The sequence below is a fragment of the Aulonocara stuartgranti genome (assembly GCF_965226115.1).
Source record: "Aulonocara stuartgranti genome assembly, chromosome: 2".
In the NCBI taxonomy this organism is placed as follows: domain Eukaryota; kingdom Metazoa; phylum Chordata; class Actinopteri; order Cichliformes; family Cichlidae; genus Aulonocara; species Aulonocara stuartgranti.
The window spans coordinates 32,486,086-32,504,924 of record NC_138940.1 but is presented as its reverse complement, the minus strand read 5'-3'; the positions used below and the strand labels follow the sequence as shown (position 1 = coordinate 32,504,924).

Genomic DNA, 18,839 nt, shown 5'->3' with positions numbered 1-18,839 from the left:
TAGATTATCTCACCCTGTCACTAACATCCCCATCTGCTACAACAGTCCTCTGCATGCCCTCCTTTCTAATCCAGAGAAAATCTTAACATCTTTAAATCTGCCACCTGTCTTTTTGTTAGTCCCACAGTCTTCAAAGCATACATCATAGCACGTCTTCCTACCTTCTTGTAAATCCTCCCTTTCATTCTTTCTTCTATCATGCCACAAATCACACCTGAAGCCCACTCCACCCTACCTGCACTCCTTTCTTCACCTAGAGCATACCTCCACCTAGGCTCTCTTCCACCTGCTCCCTACACCCGTTGTCAAAGGAGACTCCAGACTTCATCTGTCAGCCTGTCCATCACCATCTTAAGTAGGAAGGTCAGTTCCCTGATGTAATGCCATCCCCACATTTCACTCCTACCTCACACCTCACCGCTGTCTCGCTGTCCTCATACATGTCCTACACCAGCCTCGCATACTTCTCTGCCACTCCTGACTTCCTCTTGCAGTCCCACAGTTCCGCTCTAAGCTCCCTGTCATGTGCTTTCTTTAGATCCACAAAGACACCGGTCCTTGTACTTGTATACTTCTCCATAAACACTGTGAAAGTAAATATGGCATTTATAGTTTTTGTTCTGCATTTGTGTGCGTTCTGTGTTAATTTTTCACTACACCGTAACATCCTGCATTTCTGTAGAAACAGATCAATCGTGGCTAGATGTAGAGGCAGTGTGTTTCACACATTTAAAATCCTATAAATCATAGAAAACTGAAACCAGTAAATATGACATTTTCCCAATGCCCACAAATGCTGTAGATAGTGAGAGAGTAATTCCATGAGGTTTGATGGCTGAATAATACCAAGTAATATGCGGTCAGGCTTACTAAAACCAGAGGTAATATGTATCCAATATGTATAATCTTAAATATGTATACATTTAGTCAGTTTCAGTTATTATGTAAATATATTTTCACCTGTGCAGTACTGTGAAAAATTAAATACGTCCTTACTACTGGAATTAAGTGGGTAAGAAGTAATTTAATTATTTCAATTTATTTATATAGCACCAAATCACACAAACAGTTGGCGACAGTGGGAAGAATCTAACTATCTATCTGCTATATCAAAAAGAAACGTTTTAAGACTAATCTTAAACGTAGAGAGGGGTCTGCCTCCTGAATACAAACTGGGAGCTGGCTCCACAGAAGAGGGCCAGGAAGCTGAAGGTTCTGCCTCCCATTCTACTTTTAAAGTGAAGTAGTCAGGCACTGCTAATCAAATGCAAGTATGACCGGCTCTATAAAAGCAGAGGTTTAGAGCATTCAGATGTTGGTTAACACAATGCCATAATCTTCCCAAGATTGGAAATTCCAGCAAATTCACTCCAAAAATTTGCAACAATGCAAAACTGCTGAAACCCCAAAAGCTCTCAGACTCTACAGGCCTCAGTTAGCATGTTAAATTTTAAAGGTCATGACCATTAGAAGAAGAATAAACAAGTTTGTCTTGTTTGGAAGGACTATCAGGAGAAAGCCTCTTTGCTCTAAAAGAACATGGAAGCACCCATTATTGTGATGACTGGGCCGTGCAATAAAACAATGATCCCAAGCATAGCAGCAAATCTACAACAGAATGGCAGAAAAACAAAACCATCAAGATATTGCAATGTCCCAGAGAAATTTCAGACCTTAAATTGATGTCCATGATTAAACAGATGGACACAAGCCGTCTTCTTTGCAACCAACGCTGTAAAGAAGAGTGAACCACAATTCCTCCAGTGATGTGAGATACTGATAAAGTCATACAGAAAACCATTACTACAACACAGAACCAGTAGCTTGTAGAAAACAAACTTTCCTTTCACACATAAGTATCAGGATGTGTTTCATTTAGATGTGTGAAAAATATCTAATCTGTAGTTTTCTGCTGTGATCATGGTTTCTTTCATATTTTTTGCTTTTTCTGCATTCTGACAATCCCTAAATGTAGTGAATCATAATTTGTTTGATTAAAAACTGACTAAAATGGAGAATTTCCCCAAATTGAGCACATAACAAAATAAAGAAGCCACATACTGCTAGTAAACATTTGCTATTTTGGCAATTGAGAAATCGGGGAAGCTCTGCGAGGAGCTTTTTTTGTCTTTCAGAATCCTACTGGTTCTGACATCGAGCGGAGTTTTGATGACAGAAGGAAAAACTGCATTACACCGAAACCAATGAGACAGAAAGAGAAACAGAAATATTTGACAGCATGTGATTACATAAATACATAATTTGTCAAATGACTGTCAATAAACACCTGATGCTGCATTAAACATGTGCTGGAGCTGGTTTAGGACAGTGGTAACAGAAACGAGTGTTTGATTTTCATTATGAAAAGCATCGCATGTCACACCGCTCTGCCTTAAACGAGACACACATCTCAAAGTTTTCCATGATGTTTCTCTTTTTTAGGTACAAAGTATAATAAGGGAGATTCTCCTGGCTATTAAAAATTCTGGACTAAGTGTACTCAAGATAAAAAATCAACTTGTACGAGACAACAAACAGGGAAGGCAATGTCTGTTCCTGTGACTTTACCACACGTTTTTTGCTCTTTTTAAAACTAATATCATCAGTGCATGTTGTGTGTCATCAGACTGACATAGTGTGACAAATAAAATCCCAGGATTTGTAGAACTCAAGGTGTTCCTACAAGTGTGTAGGTCCAAATTTATCCATTTACCTTGACGAAATTTCCAAATGATTAAAATTTGAAAAGAATCCAAGATTTTTTTTAAAAATCTGTGACGCAAACTTGATTCTCAGAAGGGAGCCTGACTGCTCGTTAGCAGGGGAAGTTTGATTGTAAACGTCGATGTGGGTGGGTAAGAACTGTTACCACGCTCTTGGTATAAATGAGGAAACCGCAGCGTTAGATTGCAGATGCAGAACTAACAAACAACAACTGTGGATTATTTTACTCTGGGGATTCGTCTGCTTACTAGAATCTGTTTCTGATCTACAGCTGACCTGCTCATCTGTTACAGAAGATGTCTCAAAGGAATTTGCTCCAACCCTCCATCAGAGCTCTGTTTCTACTTCTTCTTTGTAGCCTGGTTGTTGGCGAGATCGGCAAGGACTTCTCCCACTGCCCTAATTTCTTCTATAATAAAACTCCCCCACAGGGTGTCAGCGCACCAGGATATCAGCCAATATGCCAGCGCTATAGAAACCAGTACCACTTTGCCAGCCTGTATGATCGTCAGCGTCGAGTGCCTTTGTTCTCTGCGTACAGACTGAGTCCTGCTGATGGCAAACGACCCAAATCCGTTTGGATGTATGAACCGCAGGTAAGAAGGAGCAGACACTTATTTTATAGTGTTGTGTTCATTGTTTGTTTTTTTCCGGTGAAAAATAGAGATTATACGTAAAAAACACATGTATGAAAAACACAGTCACATATATGTTTTCTTTTGTGAACCCATGAAGAAAGAGACATTTGCATCTTCAAATGAGGTCATGTTTAAAGCTATGTGACTGTTTAAGTCAAACAGAAGCAGCAAACTCTTTTAAAGTTTCTAAACATGGTCATGTCCTTTTTCCTCCGTCTGTCAGTTGGCATTTTCCGGTGCCAGCCCAGATATGAAGCATTTTGAAACCCCTGTCGACCAGAATGTGATTGAAAGCCAGGCGGTGCTTGATGACTACAGGAACTCCAGCTTTACCAAGGGTCATCTCAATCCCAGCTTGCACCAGAAGACCCTCGACAACCGGAAAGCCACCTTTACCCTGACAAACATTGTCCCCCAAAAAGAGGGCTCCAACTCTGGACCCTGGAACAAACTGGAGAATGACGTGTTGAGAGATTTCAAGATGTTCTGCAACGGGACCATGTACGTGATCACCGGGGCCATGCCATACAAATCTGGGGACCACTGGATTAATAACAGGGTGTCTGTTCCTGAATACATGTGGTCTGCCTACTGCTGCCCATCATTCAAATCTGATCTCCCTAATAATGTGAAGCGGTTTTTCCCCACGTGTGCTGCAGTTGGAAGAAACGACCCGAACAGCGGTGAGGAGATTGTGCCGGTTAATAAGAATGCGAAGCCCAGCGTGCGGGGCTATGATGTGAGGAGGATGCCGTTAGAGAACCTGGAGGGTATCCTGGCAAAAAGACTGGCCATGCCCATCAGTCTGTTTGATAACCGCTGTCAGGCATAAAAGCCTTTAGCTTGACCGGACTCTGATAAACTCGCTGCAGTTTTAATTATCGAGCTTCTGCTTGATTATTGAGGACATGATGGACTGAAATAGTTTTTTCCCCCTGATTGACTTTGTAAAAATGTAATTTCCCCTCCTGCTAAGGTCATTTCACTCACATTTAATAGCATTATAATTTTCCAATTAATCAAGACTGAAGTGTGTGATTTTAATGTTTATTCTCCAATAGATTCAAAAGCCAAACACAGAGAGTAGCAAGCGCTCAGTTCTTTTAAATAAAACTGCACTGGTTTTAACATGAGTCAGTTATTGATTACATATTACAAATGTACATTTGAGCTGGAACACTATCAATAAATACTAAGTCTATACAAATGTCTGATTTCATTTTTTCCTCTTTACAAAAATGACTTAGTGAATTTCAGCATTAAATCATAGAAAACATTTTAGGGGCAGACAAGATTTCTGGGTCACTTTTTTTCAGAGGTTTGCCACTGACGTTACCCAGTTCAACATTTAATGATGATTGTGTCAAACTAAAGAAAAATAGTTGAAATGAGGAATTTCTCATGAATTATTTGACCACATAAAGAAAATAAATAAACCGCAGACTTGCTGTGAACTGACAGTTGCTAAATAAAGGTCGAAATATGGTATGGTGAGTTTTTATATGTTCAGAAAATTTGGTTCCCACAAGAGAGCGAGTTTCAGTGACACAAAGAACACGGTTCTCAGGCAAACCAGTGTTTACTGAGACAAGAAGAAAAACAAAGATCAAAGCAAATGGATATGGTTTAAATAGTGGTTACCCATAGATAGCATCACAGCATTTGTGCTTGGTGTGTTATTTCCAATCTTTCCAATCTCAAGAAGCCCTAATTTTTATAGAAAACTTGATATAAAGCTGGAGACAGACTCTCTGAAGGAAAATGCTGCAACACCACAAGCGCCCCTTCTTTCTTCTGGCCATTTCTTAATTTATCAGCAAGCAGGAACTGTACTGTCACTTGGTAAAAAGCTACAGGAAGTGAATTTATTATCTAACAACATTTATTTTCTAATAAATGAGGTCGTACTCTGGTTCAGATGGGCCGATGATGAAACTTAAATGTCTGAACCGCAAATAAGATGTGATTGGGTTCTTTTTTACTTGTTGTCTTTCCTGTTCCTGCAGAAAATGGCTCGCTGGAGCTGATCTGGTAGTCGTTCCACATTCATGCACCACTCACCCTTACTCTGCAAACAAACTGACCTTCTGACAGATGGACAGCTTTTTTATGCCTTCTTTAAAAAGACAAAGACTTAATACTTATAGAGACAGTGAAAACATATCTGGATACAGACTCTTTGTAGGAAAATGCTACAACACCGCAACTCCTGCATGGCTCTTCCAGCCACTGAAAACATGGTGCTAAATGGGATGCACATTTCACGTGTTGCATTGTGAACTGTTGCATTGTGCACCACATCTAGCTATACTCGATGTGCACAATCACGTGGCAAACAGCCAAATGATGAACCACTATTTAAATCATATCCATTTGCTTGGATCTTTGTTTTTCTTCTTGTCTCAGTAAACACTGGTTTGCCTGAGATCCGTGCAACACATTTCACAGCCTCAACCCTGACTTTTGGGGGTTTCTTTCTTTATCATTTCCTGATGTTGCAAAAAATGTACCAGTGGAGCCGTCCTGGTTAGAGCTGCCGCACAACTGAGCTGTTCTGGGTCAGGAGGCCAGAAATGAATCTTTCCAGGGTTCTCTCTCATCCAACTTGACTGGCTGAGCTAACAAACACGGCTTGTTAGCTTAGTTTGTAGTTGTTCTACATTCACGCACCGCTCACCCAGAACCTGCAAACAAACCAAACTGCTGAGTGTCATACAGTTTTATGTCTTTTTTAACTTACTCTAGACTTTAGCCGCTATTTAAAAACTAAGAAGACACAGTATCTTATGTCAAATACACAGCGTGCCAGGTTATGTCAAAGTGCTGTTTTCATTGCATAATGCAAGAAAGCCCTTCAGTCAATCAGAAATATCAGTAAGTGAGATTTATATCTGTATAACTAGTGCACAAAAGAAACTCTCAACAACAGCCCAACACTTGAATATGTCTAATATGGCAATATTTTTTTTATAATTAATGCTAATAATAATAATAATATAATTTTTTATAATTATAATATGATATGATATGATGATATAATATGATCATGACTCAGACAACATAAAATAAGTTGACTTTTGTATGAAAGCACTTCTATTCATCAGCCTAATCTATTTTATTACAGTTTAGCTCAGTAAAGTCTCGCCAGTGCACTGTGAATTAGTTTAACCTTAACAGATCTAGTTTTGACTTTTCCTTAAGGTCTGAAATAGATAAATTCAATAAGACTTCAAATAAAGAGCAGTTTCTTTCTACTTCCGTAAAACGTTTAACTTTCTATTTACTCATAATAACCACAAAGAAGCGACGTAGATAAAAACAGAACAACTCTGGCCATGTAACATGCAACCCTTTCCTTGCATGACTGCAGCCTGCATGCAGGCAGTAATGAACAGCTTTGTCATAAAGATGAAACATTTTTTTTCAGCCAGATTAATACGTGAAGCTCTTCCCAACACGCATTTTCTAAAATGTGACGGAAAGCCAAGCAGCGTTTGAGGATAAAAGCAGGTCTATTCAAACTGAGGGCCCTCTCACTCCCATGCTGCACTAGAAACGCTGCGAGGCCATCGACACCCTGAGAAACATGATTACACTGTGGGTAGAACTCCAGCACTCGGCCCTTGAGTCATCTGGTACGAGGTAAGTTGAAGATCCCGTCAGAACCAGCCTGAAGTGGGCTGGATAGATGACAAGCAGGGCTGTCGTTAGTGAGCACAGATGGTCTACTTTGCTCTTTCTTCAAATATGAACTTCCTGACTTGGAGATCTTTTCCCCTCGACACACATCATGCTGCTGTGGGAAGAACAGAAATAATCCTGAGAGTGGAGAAGACTTTGCGAATTAGGTTCACCACCTTTCTAATATCAGGACTTAGCTGTAGAGTGGGCGATCATGAGGGAAAACATCAATCTACCCTCACCTACCACTTCACCTTGCTAATAGATTGCCTTTTGCCTTAACTCTTCCTGTCATAGAGTCAACAAGGTGCTGGAAAGTGTTGATCATCTGGGTAAGGAAATCCCAGAAAGTTGATTCTGTTTCTATTCCATGGGAGAAACGCTTCCTCACTTATTCAAGTGGCTTTTTCAGTCTCAGTTGACTAAATAGAAATCATCAGAAACAGAAGTCAGCTGAGACCGAAGACATCACTTGGATGAGTGATGAAATGTTTCTCTCACAGAAACCGCTACGTCCAGATGAACAGAATCAACTTTGTGGGGAGATGCTGGAAACACTCGTCAGAGGGTTTGGTCCATATTGACAAGATAGTTCGAGATGGTTGTGTGTGGGAAAATCCAAGTAGATAAACAGCTTCTGAAATACTCAAACAAGCCCACATGACAACAACAACAACCACGCCACGTTTAAAGTCACTTAAATCTTTCTTCCCATTTCTGATGCTTGGTTCGAATTTGTTGTCTTGACATGCATGAATGCATCCAGTCAGCTGACTAGACACATGCATTAACAAGTAGCTGAACAGGTGTACCTAATAAAGTGGCTGGCGAGCATCTCCATTTGATAGCCATCATTAACAAGAAGTTCTGAAAAAGCAGCAGCTCTTTGAACAGCAAATTTTTTAGTCCTTGAATGAATGTGTAATGACAATGTTGCCTAGCGATGGCTGAAAATTAAAATTTATGATGAAGGTAGTCACACAAAAAAGCTTTATGGCGTATTATTCACTAACTCGAAACTTTTCCTCATGAATTAAGATGTTTATTTTCTAGCAATGTGACGAAAACACAAACATACAAAATACCAAACTGTCAATTATGTCATCCAAAAAAGAAAACAAGGCCATCAGCTTTAACGTACTGATAAAGAGGTATGAATGAACGATGTATTCATCATTATAAATAAGTCCTGGCTGTGCACGTACATACAAATAATAATACTTCCAGTTAAAATGGCTAGATGGCAGAGACTGACTTTATTTCTCTTTCAACACAAAAACACCAACCAGTCCTTCCTGCCAGCTTTTTAAAATGTGCCTTCATTGTTTACTCGACCAAAGTCTGCCATGTATGTGCTTTGTTATCTTAAAGATAATCACAGGGAAAGACATGAGATTGTAACAGTCACATTCATCAGCTAAATTCTACCACAACCATAAAAAAAACTTTAAAAAAAAAACCACTGTTCTTTCCCTAAACTGAGTTTCTTGTGAAGCCTCTAAAAGCACTGATGGTTCTTCAGTTGCTCCACATCACTAAAGCCCCTTCCACAGTTGGAGCACTGGAGTGTTGCCTTTTCGCTGTTGTGTATGAGTTGGTGTCTCTTTAGGTACTCCACACGGCTGAAGCGCTTGCCGCATGCTTCACAGCCGTATGGACGTTCACCTGTGTGAATCCGCTGGTGCCGTTCCAAATTACCAAGGCGACTAAAGCTGCGTCCACAGTGCTGGCAACGGTGCGGCCTCTCACCCGTGTGCACCAGATGATGGCGCTCCAGCGACCGTGAGTGTGTAAAACGCTTCCCACAGATCTCGCAGCAGTGCGGCCGCTCGGCGGCGCAGGCGCACTCGTGGTTCTTCAGAGCCCAGGCGTGGCTGAACGTGTTGCCGCAGTGAGCGCAAGGGAAAAGACTGTCCTCTGCTCCGCTGCTCTGTAAATGGGCGCCACCTAGTGGACACGGGTGCTCCTCCAGCTCGGCTTCCGAAGTGAAGCCTCCTCCACATTGTGGGCAGAAGTGGAGCAGGTCCCCGCCGCCCTCCTCTTCCCCGGCGCTCTCCCAGACGCTCCCCGGAGCAGATAGGTGGGGCGGATGCTCCGACTCTCCGTGCTCCACCACATCCTCTACAGGCATGACCGCAGCTGAGTCGCTCTCTCTTAACTTCTTTGACCAGCCTAACCTCAGCTCCACATCCCCAGCCACTCCCAACCTCTCGCCCTCCTTCACCCTGCCTTGTCCTATCTGGTCCTCTTTGTGCAGAGTGGGTGGCTGAGGCTCCAGCTCTCCATCCTGCTCCATTCCATCGAGACCAATGTACTTAGGGGCCAAGCTGATCTCGGACCCACAAACCACTTCTGAGTCATGTTGAGAAGCCTGCTCGCGGCCTCTTTCGGCCCTTAACGCAGACTCCAGGCCCCTCAGCTCATCCATGGTCATTCCTCCCTCTGATGGTTCTGCAGAGCCCACCTTCCAGTTCTCCTCTTCACTCTCCCCTGGATGAAGAGTCGGGGGACGGTCTGACAGATCTCCTGAGCAGAAACAGAAGGAGGAGGAGAGAGTGAACGAGCTGGTGTGGGCAATCATTTCCGTTTTCCTTCAAGTACTGGTCTCTGAACATTTTCTCTAACTTGCCCTCCCTCACTCAGTGAGTCCTGGGCTCATTACCTTCACTCGGGGTTCTGGAGCCAGCGTGGAGGTTCTGGTTGGGCGGATGCATCTTCAAAGCCTCCTTGATTAGTCGGAGAGAGGCAGGCTGATAACCCTCTGTTTGGGCCAACTGCATAGAGAAGCAGAAAGAGAGCTACTGTACTGGGTAATCGACTGAGTCCAGGTACAATGAGACATTCACTATTAAATTTACTCTTGTTCTAAAAAAGCTTGTTAAATTTCCACATGATATGTTTACAATGCACCTGAAATAAAGATACAGCTAGGTGAAGGACTCCTTTCAAGCGGTGAAAGACTTCACAGAGCAGGGAGGCAAATTTATGCACATTATGCATGGTTTGAATATTCAAATCCAGAAGAGAAATGAAGAGTGGATCAGCGTCCTGCCACTTGGTGATGTGGTGGAAAGCTTTTCTAACAGTAGTGTTTCTCCCTAAAAGCTTGCTGTGCATGAGATATGAAGAGCCCCACTCCTGGCTCCTCTGGAAGCTAAATATCAAATCAATAGGCTTCACTTTATCCACTATATCTCTGCAGTGATCTGATAGAAGAAGAATTTGAGCAAAACTCTTTCTGTATTATTATTGTCTGTCTGTGTCTACATGCTCTCTCAGTGTTTATGAAGCTGCAGAGCAGAGCAGAGATGCTGTGCCACTTTCTCCTCCTACTCCTCCTCTGAGAAAGCCTGTCTCCCTCACCTCCTCTTTGATGTTGGCCTTCTCCTCCCCCTCACCGCTGAGGCTGCCCTCCCTTTCCTCTTCCTCCACCATCCCTCCCTCGTCTTCTTCATCCCGGGGGAACTGGATGAGGTACATATCTTTGGCCTCCTTCCCCCCTCTTCCTCCCGCTCCTGCTACCATGCCCACAGTTGCTCCACTTCCTCCTCCTCCTCCTCCACCACCACCAGCACCGCCACCACCTCCTCCTCCTCCTTCCTCCCACACACCTCCAGGCCACGCTTTGCCATAGGCTGCTGCTGGGCCTTTTTTTGACTTGCCTCCTGTGGAGAAGGGAGGGTGGTGAAGGAGGTGAGAGGAAGGAGAAAGTGAAGGGGAGGGGGAGAAGCAGGAAGAACAGCAAATGAAATATGAGGGGGAGAGAGATAGGTGGGAGGATGTGATTGGAAGGCCAGGGGAGGGAGAGATGAAGGAGAGAAGAGGGTGGAGAAGTGGGAGACGAGGAAGAGGAGGAGGATGAGGGGATTGGAGATGCAGACGGGAACAGGAGTGAGAGCAATGGGAGCAGGCGGTGGAGGAGGAGTGAGCATGATGAACGAGTTGAGGAGAGGGGGCGTGGAAGGACAGACAAGAGAGCGGAAACATGTGACAGCGAGGAGTGAGAGAGAGGCGGAGAGGAGAGGAAGAAGTGGAGTTGGTGGGGGTCAAAAGAGGGGCAGGAGGAAGAGGAGGAAAGAAGGAGGGCACGGTGAAGGAGAAAAAGATAAAAGTAGGATGGAGAGTTGAAAAAGATGAGATAGGAAGAGAGAGAGAGGAGAAGTGGAGAGGGAGTGTGTAATTATGGAGGGTGGTGGAGGTGGTGAGAAGCAGGAGAGGAGAGGGGGAGTGTGTGTGTGTTCAACGTGATGAAGTAGAGAGAGAGCAGAGCAGAAGGAGGTGGGGGCAGGGAGAATAAGAAAAGGAGAAGAGGGTGTGAGGAGAAGAGGAGCGGGAAGGGGAGGAGGTAGAGTTGGAGGGAGACGGGGAGAAGTGAAGGAGGTGGGGGGAGAGGAACCAGGCAGGAAGAGAGGAAAGGAGGGAGTGAGCAAATGCAGAAAGAGCGAAAGGAGTAGGAGGGACAGAATGCAGTGGAGAGAGGAGAGGGGGAGGTGAAGGACAGAGGGAGAGCGATCATGAAGAGGAGGCGGAGGAGGAAGGGGGGTGAGGAAGGAGGAGGGAGGGAGAGATCAGCTCTTGCCAGATGGTTTTCCAACAAAACAAGTGCGTCTTCACATAAACTGCACCTAGACTGCATAGCATTCACATTGTTATTCACGTTAAAGCCACAATCATAGGGAAATACTGCAGGATGTGCTGATAAGCTGCCATTGAACTGTATACATCATGCAAACTAAAGGTAAACAGGAAGAAAAGCTCCAAGTCGCCACACACAGCAAATACTTACGAGTCACGTCAAGTTTTCGCTTCTGCCGGCCTCCAGCTTCCTCCACCGGTGCTGCTGCCGCCACCAGCCCGGCGTTGCGGCGGTTGGCAGCCCAGCCCATGCCGTACTTGCGCTCGGTTCTCAGTTTGCTCTCTGTGAGCCTCAGCCGCAGTTTGAGAGCCTCGTTCTCCTTCCTGTTGAGGGACAGCTCCACCAGGTAGTCGTTCACTGTCTCCTGGAAGAGTTTGGTGATCTCGCACACCGAGGCACGGATCAGGCTGTCCATGACGGCGGTCAGATGCGTCTCAAATGTGGTCACCGATTCTTCCATCATCCTGTCCGCGGGGCTGCAGATCTGATGACGGTTTCACACACAGTTCGTGATCAGTTGTAACACAGCTTTCCTGCTATGATCGCAAAAGTTTTCGATCGTGTGATCAACTCTCCCCCATAGCAGCTGTTGGTTAACTTTACTGGCTAACCTGCTGCTAAAAAATAAACCTAAATGATTACGGCAGTGAAATGAGACAGGGCTCCGTGAATAGCATCACGGTCATTCCGCCTCTATTACAACTTAATTAAAGACTATACCTGCCCGGTTAATCTGTGCAGTGCCAAGGCGGCGATGCTGGTTAATCGACGCCAAAATCACAACCCCCGTCAGCCCGGCTTGTTAGTAAACTTATAATGCTTCTGTGCGTGCATTAATGTTAAAGTACAGCTGGAGCAGCAGCCTCTCCGTAACGTTGGAAAGTGCTAGCAGACTGGCTAGTTTAGCCCTGAATACGCACCATTTGTCGGATGACACCGAGGAGCCACCACGGCGTGAAACAGCGGCAAAGGTGTAATTTCACGGATCACGGAGACGCTCGGCAGCTGTTTGTGTGCCGAAATACGGCGACAAAGGATAGCGCCATCCAACTTCTGCCCTCTCTCTCTCCCTGCCAGTTCCCTTCTCGCCTCATCCAGCACTGCTTTTAATTCTTGAGAACACTACGCATGCCCGGTACCGTAATTACGCTACACTCAAGAGCAGCCGCACCCTGGAAATACCAAGCACTCAGGTTTCACAAGCCACTTTTTATATAATAATTTCAGCAGTGGTGATGATTTTTTAAAGACATAAGGATACAGAAGAGCTTCCGCTTGATATTATTGTTTTTAGCACGACCCATTTGTCACATGATTGCACACGTTTTCTTCTCAATTTCACAGTCAGGGGTGGCGACAGTACAGACTTTATTTACTTAAGCAGAAGTTGAGCAGTAGGTTAAAAAATACTCCAGTAAAAGTTGAAGTAGGCTACTGAAACAACTTTTTGCTTATAAAGTTGGAATTCAGCTAATGAGCCTGAACATCATCAGCTTAAATGCAAATTCATCTCTGCAACTTGATGCAACCTAAGCCTGACCATGAACACCACAGGCACTGTGCACCAATCCAACACAGAGCTTTGCTGTGAATTCACCACATTAATGCAAACGAACCTGTTTATCGTGGACAAAACTACCCAGTATTTTCATGCAACATTTGAATAACACAAAGTTAGTACAGCTTAGCTTGTTTTGCAGGACAAAACAAATATACATAATTTATTACAGCATATTATATACAAATCCTCACGGACGGTGACAGCGAAACGGATAACAGTCTTCAGTACCTGCTGGACTTTGAAGCTGTGGATTCTGGGACTGTTGGAAAAGGTAAAACATTTTCATTAAAACCTTATTACTGTTTTGTTTTTGTTACTCGTCATTGTAGCTTGCTGTTAATGTTGTGCTAACAGTAGCGATTAGCTAGATACGTTAGCCGTTGATGTCAGCGCAATTTAGTATCCAACTGTTTTCCTAACAAAACCACTGTTATAATTAAGTGAAGCTGCTCCCAGCTAATTTGAACCTTTGGCTTCTAAAATATGTGGTTCAATTGCGTGCTGCGTACATAACTTAATGTCAGCTAGACCGAAATTAAAATTTAATATATTGTTAAAGTCACTAAAATGGCGCCTGAAGCCTGTTGTGGCGTGAGCTCTGTGTCTGCTCTAGAAACTCTGAAATTCTGTAGATCTGAGCCGTACATTAAATACTCACATGAACCTGTACTTTGAATTCTGTATGAGCTGTATAAAATGCAGCTATGCATAAGAGTTTTGAATGAATAATTCGATTAGATAACTCTTTATTGTCTAATCAAATTATATAGAAATGAATAGAAATGTGACATGAGAAGGTGTCTTTGACTGTTCCTGCATAACTTAGTTTCGGACTAGTTGACAAGTTATGCTCCGGTCATTTGATGTTTCCAAGATAGATGTTCTTTTGTAATATAGTTAATTTTTTTTTATATTTCATTTATCCACCATCATACATACAAGCTAAGAAGAGGTCGTTATACTAACAAGAGGTATCAACGCTGGGCCAAAGTTCAGCACATGGTTAAAGTTTGTAATCCAGCCAGGGTGTAAATATCACTCAGCAGCCAGAGCTGAAGCAGGTAGCATCAACAGATAAATCTACTCTACCCGGCTTAAATCACAAGAGCACCTCTGACCAAAAAGCTGTAGATTTTTCTTGTTTGCACAAATTAATCCAGATTCACATTAATTGTGTTCACAGCTCCAACAAAATGAGGAAGAGGAGGGGGAGAAACACAATTAGGTTGAATTACAATTGGATGGAAGGCGAGGACAAGGAGAAGGAAGCTTAGGATGAGGAGGAAGAGAAGCAGCAGGAGCATCTTTAGGGCTCCCTATGATGAGGTTTGTTTCATTAATATGGTCCTCTCACAAAGAAAGATGACTTGTTTTAGTTCACCTACTTCCTGTATTAAATAGTGATGTGCAAAATGTTGTGAAAAACCATGGAGCAGGTATGTATAGTGCATCTGCAGGTAAATGAACATCAAATCTCTAAGACAGACTGAAATCTGTATATTTATCACCCTTATGATAAAACCCACGTCAGCCATTGGTTTATGGACTTTGTATTTTGAAGCCTCAACATTTGCTTTCTTGCTGTTGCTATGTTGGGACCATATTAGGATGAGGGATCAGAATCTGGAGTCATGCACACTATTGTTTCATTTAGTGTGTATTCATAAGATTCGTACAGCAGATCCAAGTTGTGCCTTGAAAACAGGAAAGTCGTCTGCATAGAGGAGAACTGTAATAGCAGGCTTGTACAAAGTGAGGCTTTGTGCTCTCGTTTTACTTCTGTCACCCTGTTTTGATGCAGATTTCACTTGAAATCAGGCAAGAACTGGACTTATTTTTTATAATGTGTTCTTGTGAATTAATTGTGTATCGCATATGTTTGATTTGACTTTCTGCAAGACAACAGTCGTCCACTGGCCAAAAAAGTTTTCCAAATACCTCCACGTGATCTAGCCTGGATTTAGAAAAGAATAGCAAAAAATCTGCACCTCCTGCTTCAGATGCAATTTGTGTTTCTGTGTTCAGAGGCAGCGGCGAGAGGGGAGACCTCGGGTCATCCAGCTGGAGAGCCTGACCAGGACGAGTCGAACATTAACTCAGCTCTTCCAGGGCACCCTGCAGACTCGGCTGTTGGCAACAACGAGGGATGACGTGAACGCCAAACAGGAGTCCATCACAGGTCAACTGCAGGTATGCGAGTCAGACCTTCTGAGGAGGGTTTCACTTCTCTCTCTTCTTTATAATTGACTCTTTTCTCTCTCTTTCAGCTCCTTGTCTCAGAGTGGGAGGGGTTTGAAGCACAAAGGGAGGAACTTGTCGTTTGGTTGGCTGATATGGATGTCTGCCTGAGTGAGGTTGACCAGCTGACAGGAAACACCAGTGAAAAACTGAAACAACTGCAGGTGTGGGCTTGTTTTGATATGACATATATTTGATATGATACATACGTCAGAGACATTATCCTAAACTGAACTAACAAAGGACCATGAGTACAACATGAAACGTACATTACATAGCGTAAGGCTGAAGTTCATTGATCATTTTAATCATAAACTTGTTGAAATATTTTTACTGAACATGCAAACATCTGCTGATGAAAATGTGTTGATTTATTGGTCTGTTATGAAGCTATTGCTATTTCTAATGTGTTTTATCACTTTCTGATGTTTTATTAATTAAACAATACATGTATTATTTGTTGTGTTATCTGTAGCTATAGTATTTATATATATTTATTTATAGTATAGCAAATATATTTAATTATTACTGTTTAAAACACTAATATGTGACATGTATTAGTAGTGATGTTGTGCTGAGGGTTAAAATGCCTTTTTGTCTTTTGGTAACTACAAAATGACAATAAACCATTAATATATGTCTATGCTGTGCTAGTATTTATTTTGCCCTACTCAAATTCAATTTATGATGCATTTTATTTTGAAAGATTTAAAATGGTTTTTTTAAAGAACCACTCAAAAAAGGTTCTTTAAAATGGTTCTTTTAAAGAACCATTTGAAGGACCTTTTTAAAAATGGTTCTTTAAAGAACCATTTTTAAAAAGGTTCTTTGAAAAACCATTAAAGGTGCCCCAAAGAACCATTTCTTGATGGTTCTTTGGGGCACCTTTAAAGGTTCTTCAATGAACCACTGAAAGAAATGGTTCTTCAAAGAACCATTGTTTGAAAGGTTCTTTGTGGCACCAAAAAAGGTTCGTCTATGGCATCAGTCTAAAGAACCACTTTTGGTTCCAGTTGGCACCTTTATTTTTCTGAGTGTACTTTAACTAGCAACAGACTGTGCTGCAAAATGCACACAGCTGACAGAAAAGTTGGATTTAAAATTACTACTTAATAAAAACGTAACTCCCTTCATGCTGTCTCCTCTTCTGTAGCGCTAGACAGTTTCTGAAGTATCGCAAACAAAAACACATGCACTCCTTCCACCGACTTTTAACTCCCGAGTATAAACGCTATAGATGAACCAAATGTAAGAGTCTGTTAGAAAATGTAAGTAGTAGAAGTAGTAGTAGCAGATGTGCGGATATTTCTTTAAAAATGTAGGGAGTGTACAGTAACGAAGTATTTGTACTTAGTTACTTCCCACCTCTGTTCATAGTTTAGTAGTTTTAAGACAGAAGTGCGTATACAATTGCATTACCAGTTGCAGAAAAAAACGACAAAGTTAGCATAGTAGAATACTAAAGTTTTTCATGTTCATGTTCATGTCACTTTAAAGGGTTTTAATTGTTTCATTGTTTGAAAATACATTTGTAAATCAGTTTGCCTAAATTTAAAAATAAGACTAGCATAATAATAATAATAATAATAATAATAATGCAGAAATAAGGATTTTTGGAAAATAATCTTAAATCATATAGAGGGATAAGAGTCTGTCATCACTTAGCAGCACTGAAATTGGAGATCAAATTTTTGTGGAAACAAACACAGATAATGTTCTTAACAAGAAAGAAAGCACATCAATTTGATGCTCACCTGCAAGCGCATGGTGACATGGAAAGTTGCTATATACACACAGAGTGATGCAGATAAATGAGAAAATGTTATAAACATTATGTATTTTAGGAGCAGAATGGAGTGCAGATATTGCTGCCCTAATTAGATCTTGAGTATGAGAGTGTGGTTTATGGATCTGCATCAAAAGCACTTCTTGCAGGATTGGATATTGTCCAGGCTTGGGATCTCATATCTCTCAGGGCTGTAAGATCATTAGTAGTGTGTGTGTGTGTGTGTGTGTGTGTGTGCTTCAAGCTGAAACAGGATAGATGCCACTGTGTGGAGGAAACAGCTGCTAGAACATTACTTGTTGAAGTTCAGAGGTCATGGAGACAAAGACTCATCAAAACCAACCTTAAAGATACCCTGGAAATGAGAAGGAAGAAAGAAGTCAAGTGTTAGGAGGGGATCGAGTGGCAAGAAGCATGGGAACGTGTGACAACTGGCTATTTTCATACAGCTTTGTTATGGCCTTCAGTCACAATGTGGACATGAAAATAGAAATTGACTGACTGCAGCTCAGGTAAAGAAATAATAAAGCATTCATTTAGTACTTGAGTTTTATCGATGTGGAAAGAGGAGACATGCAAGATATTTTTAAATCGACACTGACAGATCTGTGGAGAAGGATAAGGGTGCCCATTTTTTTGAGAATTTCACTGGTGTCTGATGTGCCTAAAATCAGAACATGACAGTAATGAAGTGCCACACAAAAGGACCGAATCTAAGACACATACAGAAGAAAACCCATAGACAAATTTTAGCATGGAGCAAATAAGTGGAATTCTGTGTTTGTAGACATGCAAGTGATACATTCTTCTAGATTTCATGGAGCAATATTCTTGAAAGTAAATACTTAAGGAGGTCAGTTTGATTAGATTATTTCTTCATGAAAACCTGAGATATAGACAGAAGATTTCTTAAGCTGCCTACGAGCCTGAAACTGCAGGAAAAAACCCTAAAAATAACTACGATTCCCCCCAGCTGGAAAGATGGTGCAAAATTTCAGAGGAGAAGGAGTAAGTTCGATGAAGCATTAGAAAGTGTTCCACAGGATGGAGAGAGTAGACTTCAGTGGAAGCAGAGGTGATAAGGAGGGTTGGGGTAGGTATGGTGATAAGAAGAGAAATGCAAAAGGACAGATGCTAGTGGGGGTTTTTCTGAAAAGGATGGAAATGCCTGTGCCTCCTTTAAGGAGAGCAAGGAACATTAGCTGATGTATAAGATTGGAGGAAGCTAAGCACATCCAAAAGGTGCAATCTCAATTAAATCAGGAGACTGTAAGGTGGTGGCAGGGGAGAATGTAGCTAGACACCATTCAATAGTAGTCTGTAAAATGGCTTTGGATACGAGTGAAGGCAGAGCCATGGATTAACTGGTGGGAGCGGAAGAAGGAAGACTGTTGCACAGAGTTCAGGAAAAAGTTGAGCCAGGCTCTGAGTATTAAGGAAGCGTTAAGACACTTAAGATGACTGTGAAAGTACAGCTATAGTGCTGAGGGAAATGTTGAAGAATGCGTTTGATCTATCCTCTGGACAGAGAAAAGAGGATAAAGAGGCTTGGTGGTGGAATGAGGAAATACAGGA

At 42.2% G+C, this 18,839-nt stretch overlaps 3 protein-coding genes across 5 annotated transcripts; 2 read left to right on the top strand and 1 right to left on the bottom strand.

Annotated features, from left to right (window-relative positions):
- LOC309690321 (endonuclease domain-containing 1 protein-like) lies at positions 1–4,569 on the top strand. Of its 2 annotated transcripts, XM_082507338.1 has the most exons (3): positions 1–363; positions 2,996–3,320; positions 3,586–4,569. In XM_082507338.1, the coding sequence occupies exons 2-3, from the start codon at positions 3,021–3,023 to the stop codon at positions 4,192–4,194; spliced, it is 909 nt and encodes a 302-aa protein (XP_082363464.1). In that variant the 5' UTR covers positions 1–363; positions 2,996–3,020; the 3' UTR covers positions 4,195–4,569. The 2 variants fall into 2 exon arrangements, with proteins under 2 accessions (XP_082363464.1, XP_082363463.1); XM_082507337.1 differs by lacking the exon at positions 1–363 and having other exon boundaries at positions 2,865–3,320.
- Positions 4,570–8,069: 3,500 nt separating this feature from the next.
- Positions 8,070–12,977, bottom strand: LOC309691079 (uncharacterized protein). Of its 2 annotated transcripts, none has more exons than XM_082508615.1 (5): positions 12,600–12,977; positions 11,830–12,163; positions 10,407–10,705; positions 9,706–9,817; positions 8,070–9,569 (listed from the first exon to the last, which is right to left on the bottom strand). In XM_082508615.1, the coding sequence occupies exons 1-5, from the start codon at positions 12,600–12,602 to the stop codon at positions 8,542–8,544; spliced, it is 1,776 nt and encodes a 591-aa protein (XP_082364741.1). In that variant the 5' UTR covers positions 12,603–12,977; the 3' UTR covers positions 8,070–8,541. The 2 variants fall into 2 exon arrangements, with proteins under 2 accessions (XP_082364741.1, XP_082364740.1); XM_082508614.1 differs by having other exon boundaries at positions 10,407–10,708; positions 12,600–12,975.
- A 448-nt stretch (positions 12,978–13,425) lies between these two features.
- On the top strand, positions 13,426–16,117 carry LOC309691484 (uncharacterized protein). The gene is made up of 4 exons (XM_082509143.1): positions 13,426–13,511; positions 14,424–14,566; positions 15,266–15,430; positions 15,508–16,117. Exons 2-4 carry the CDS (start codon positions 14,516–14,518, stop codon positions 15,673–15,675), a joined length of 384 nt encoding a protein of 127 aa, XP_082365269.1. The 5' UTR covers positions 13,426–13,511; positions 14,424–14,515; the 3' UTR covers positions 15,676–16,117.
- Positions 16,118–18,839: the final 2,722 nt, after the last annotated feature.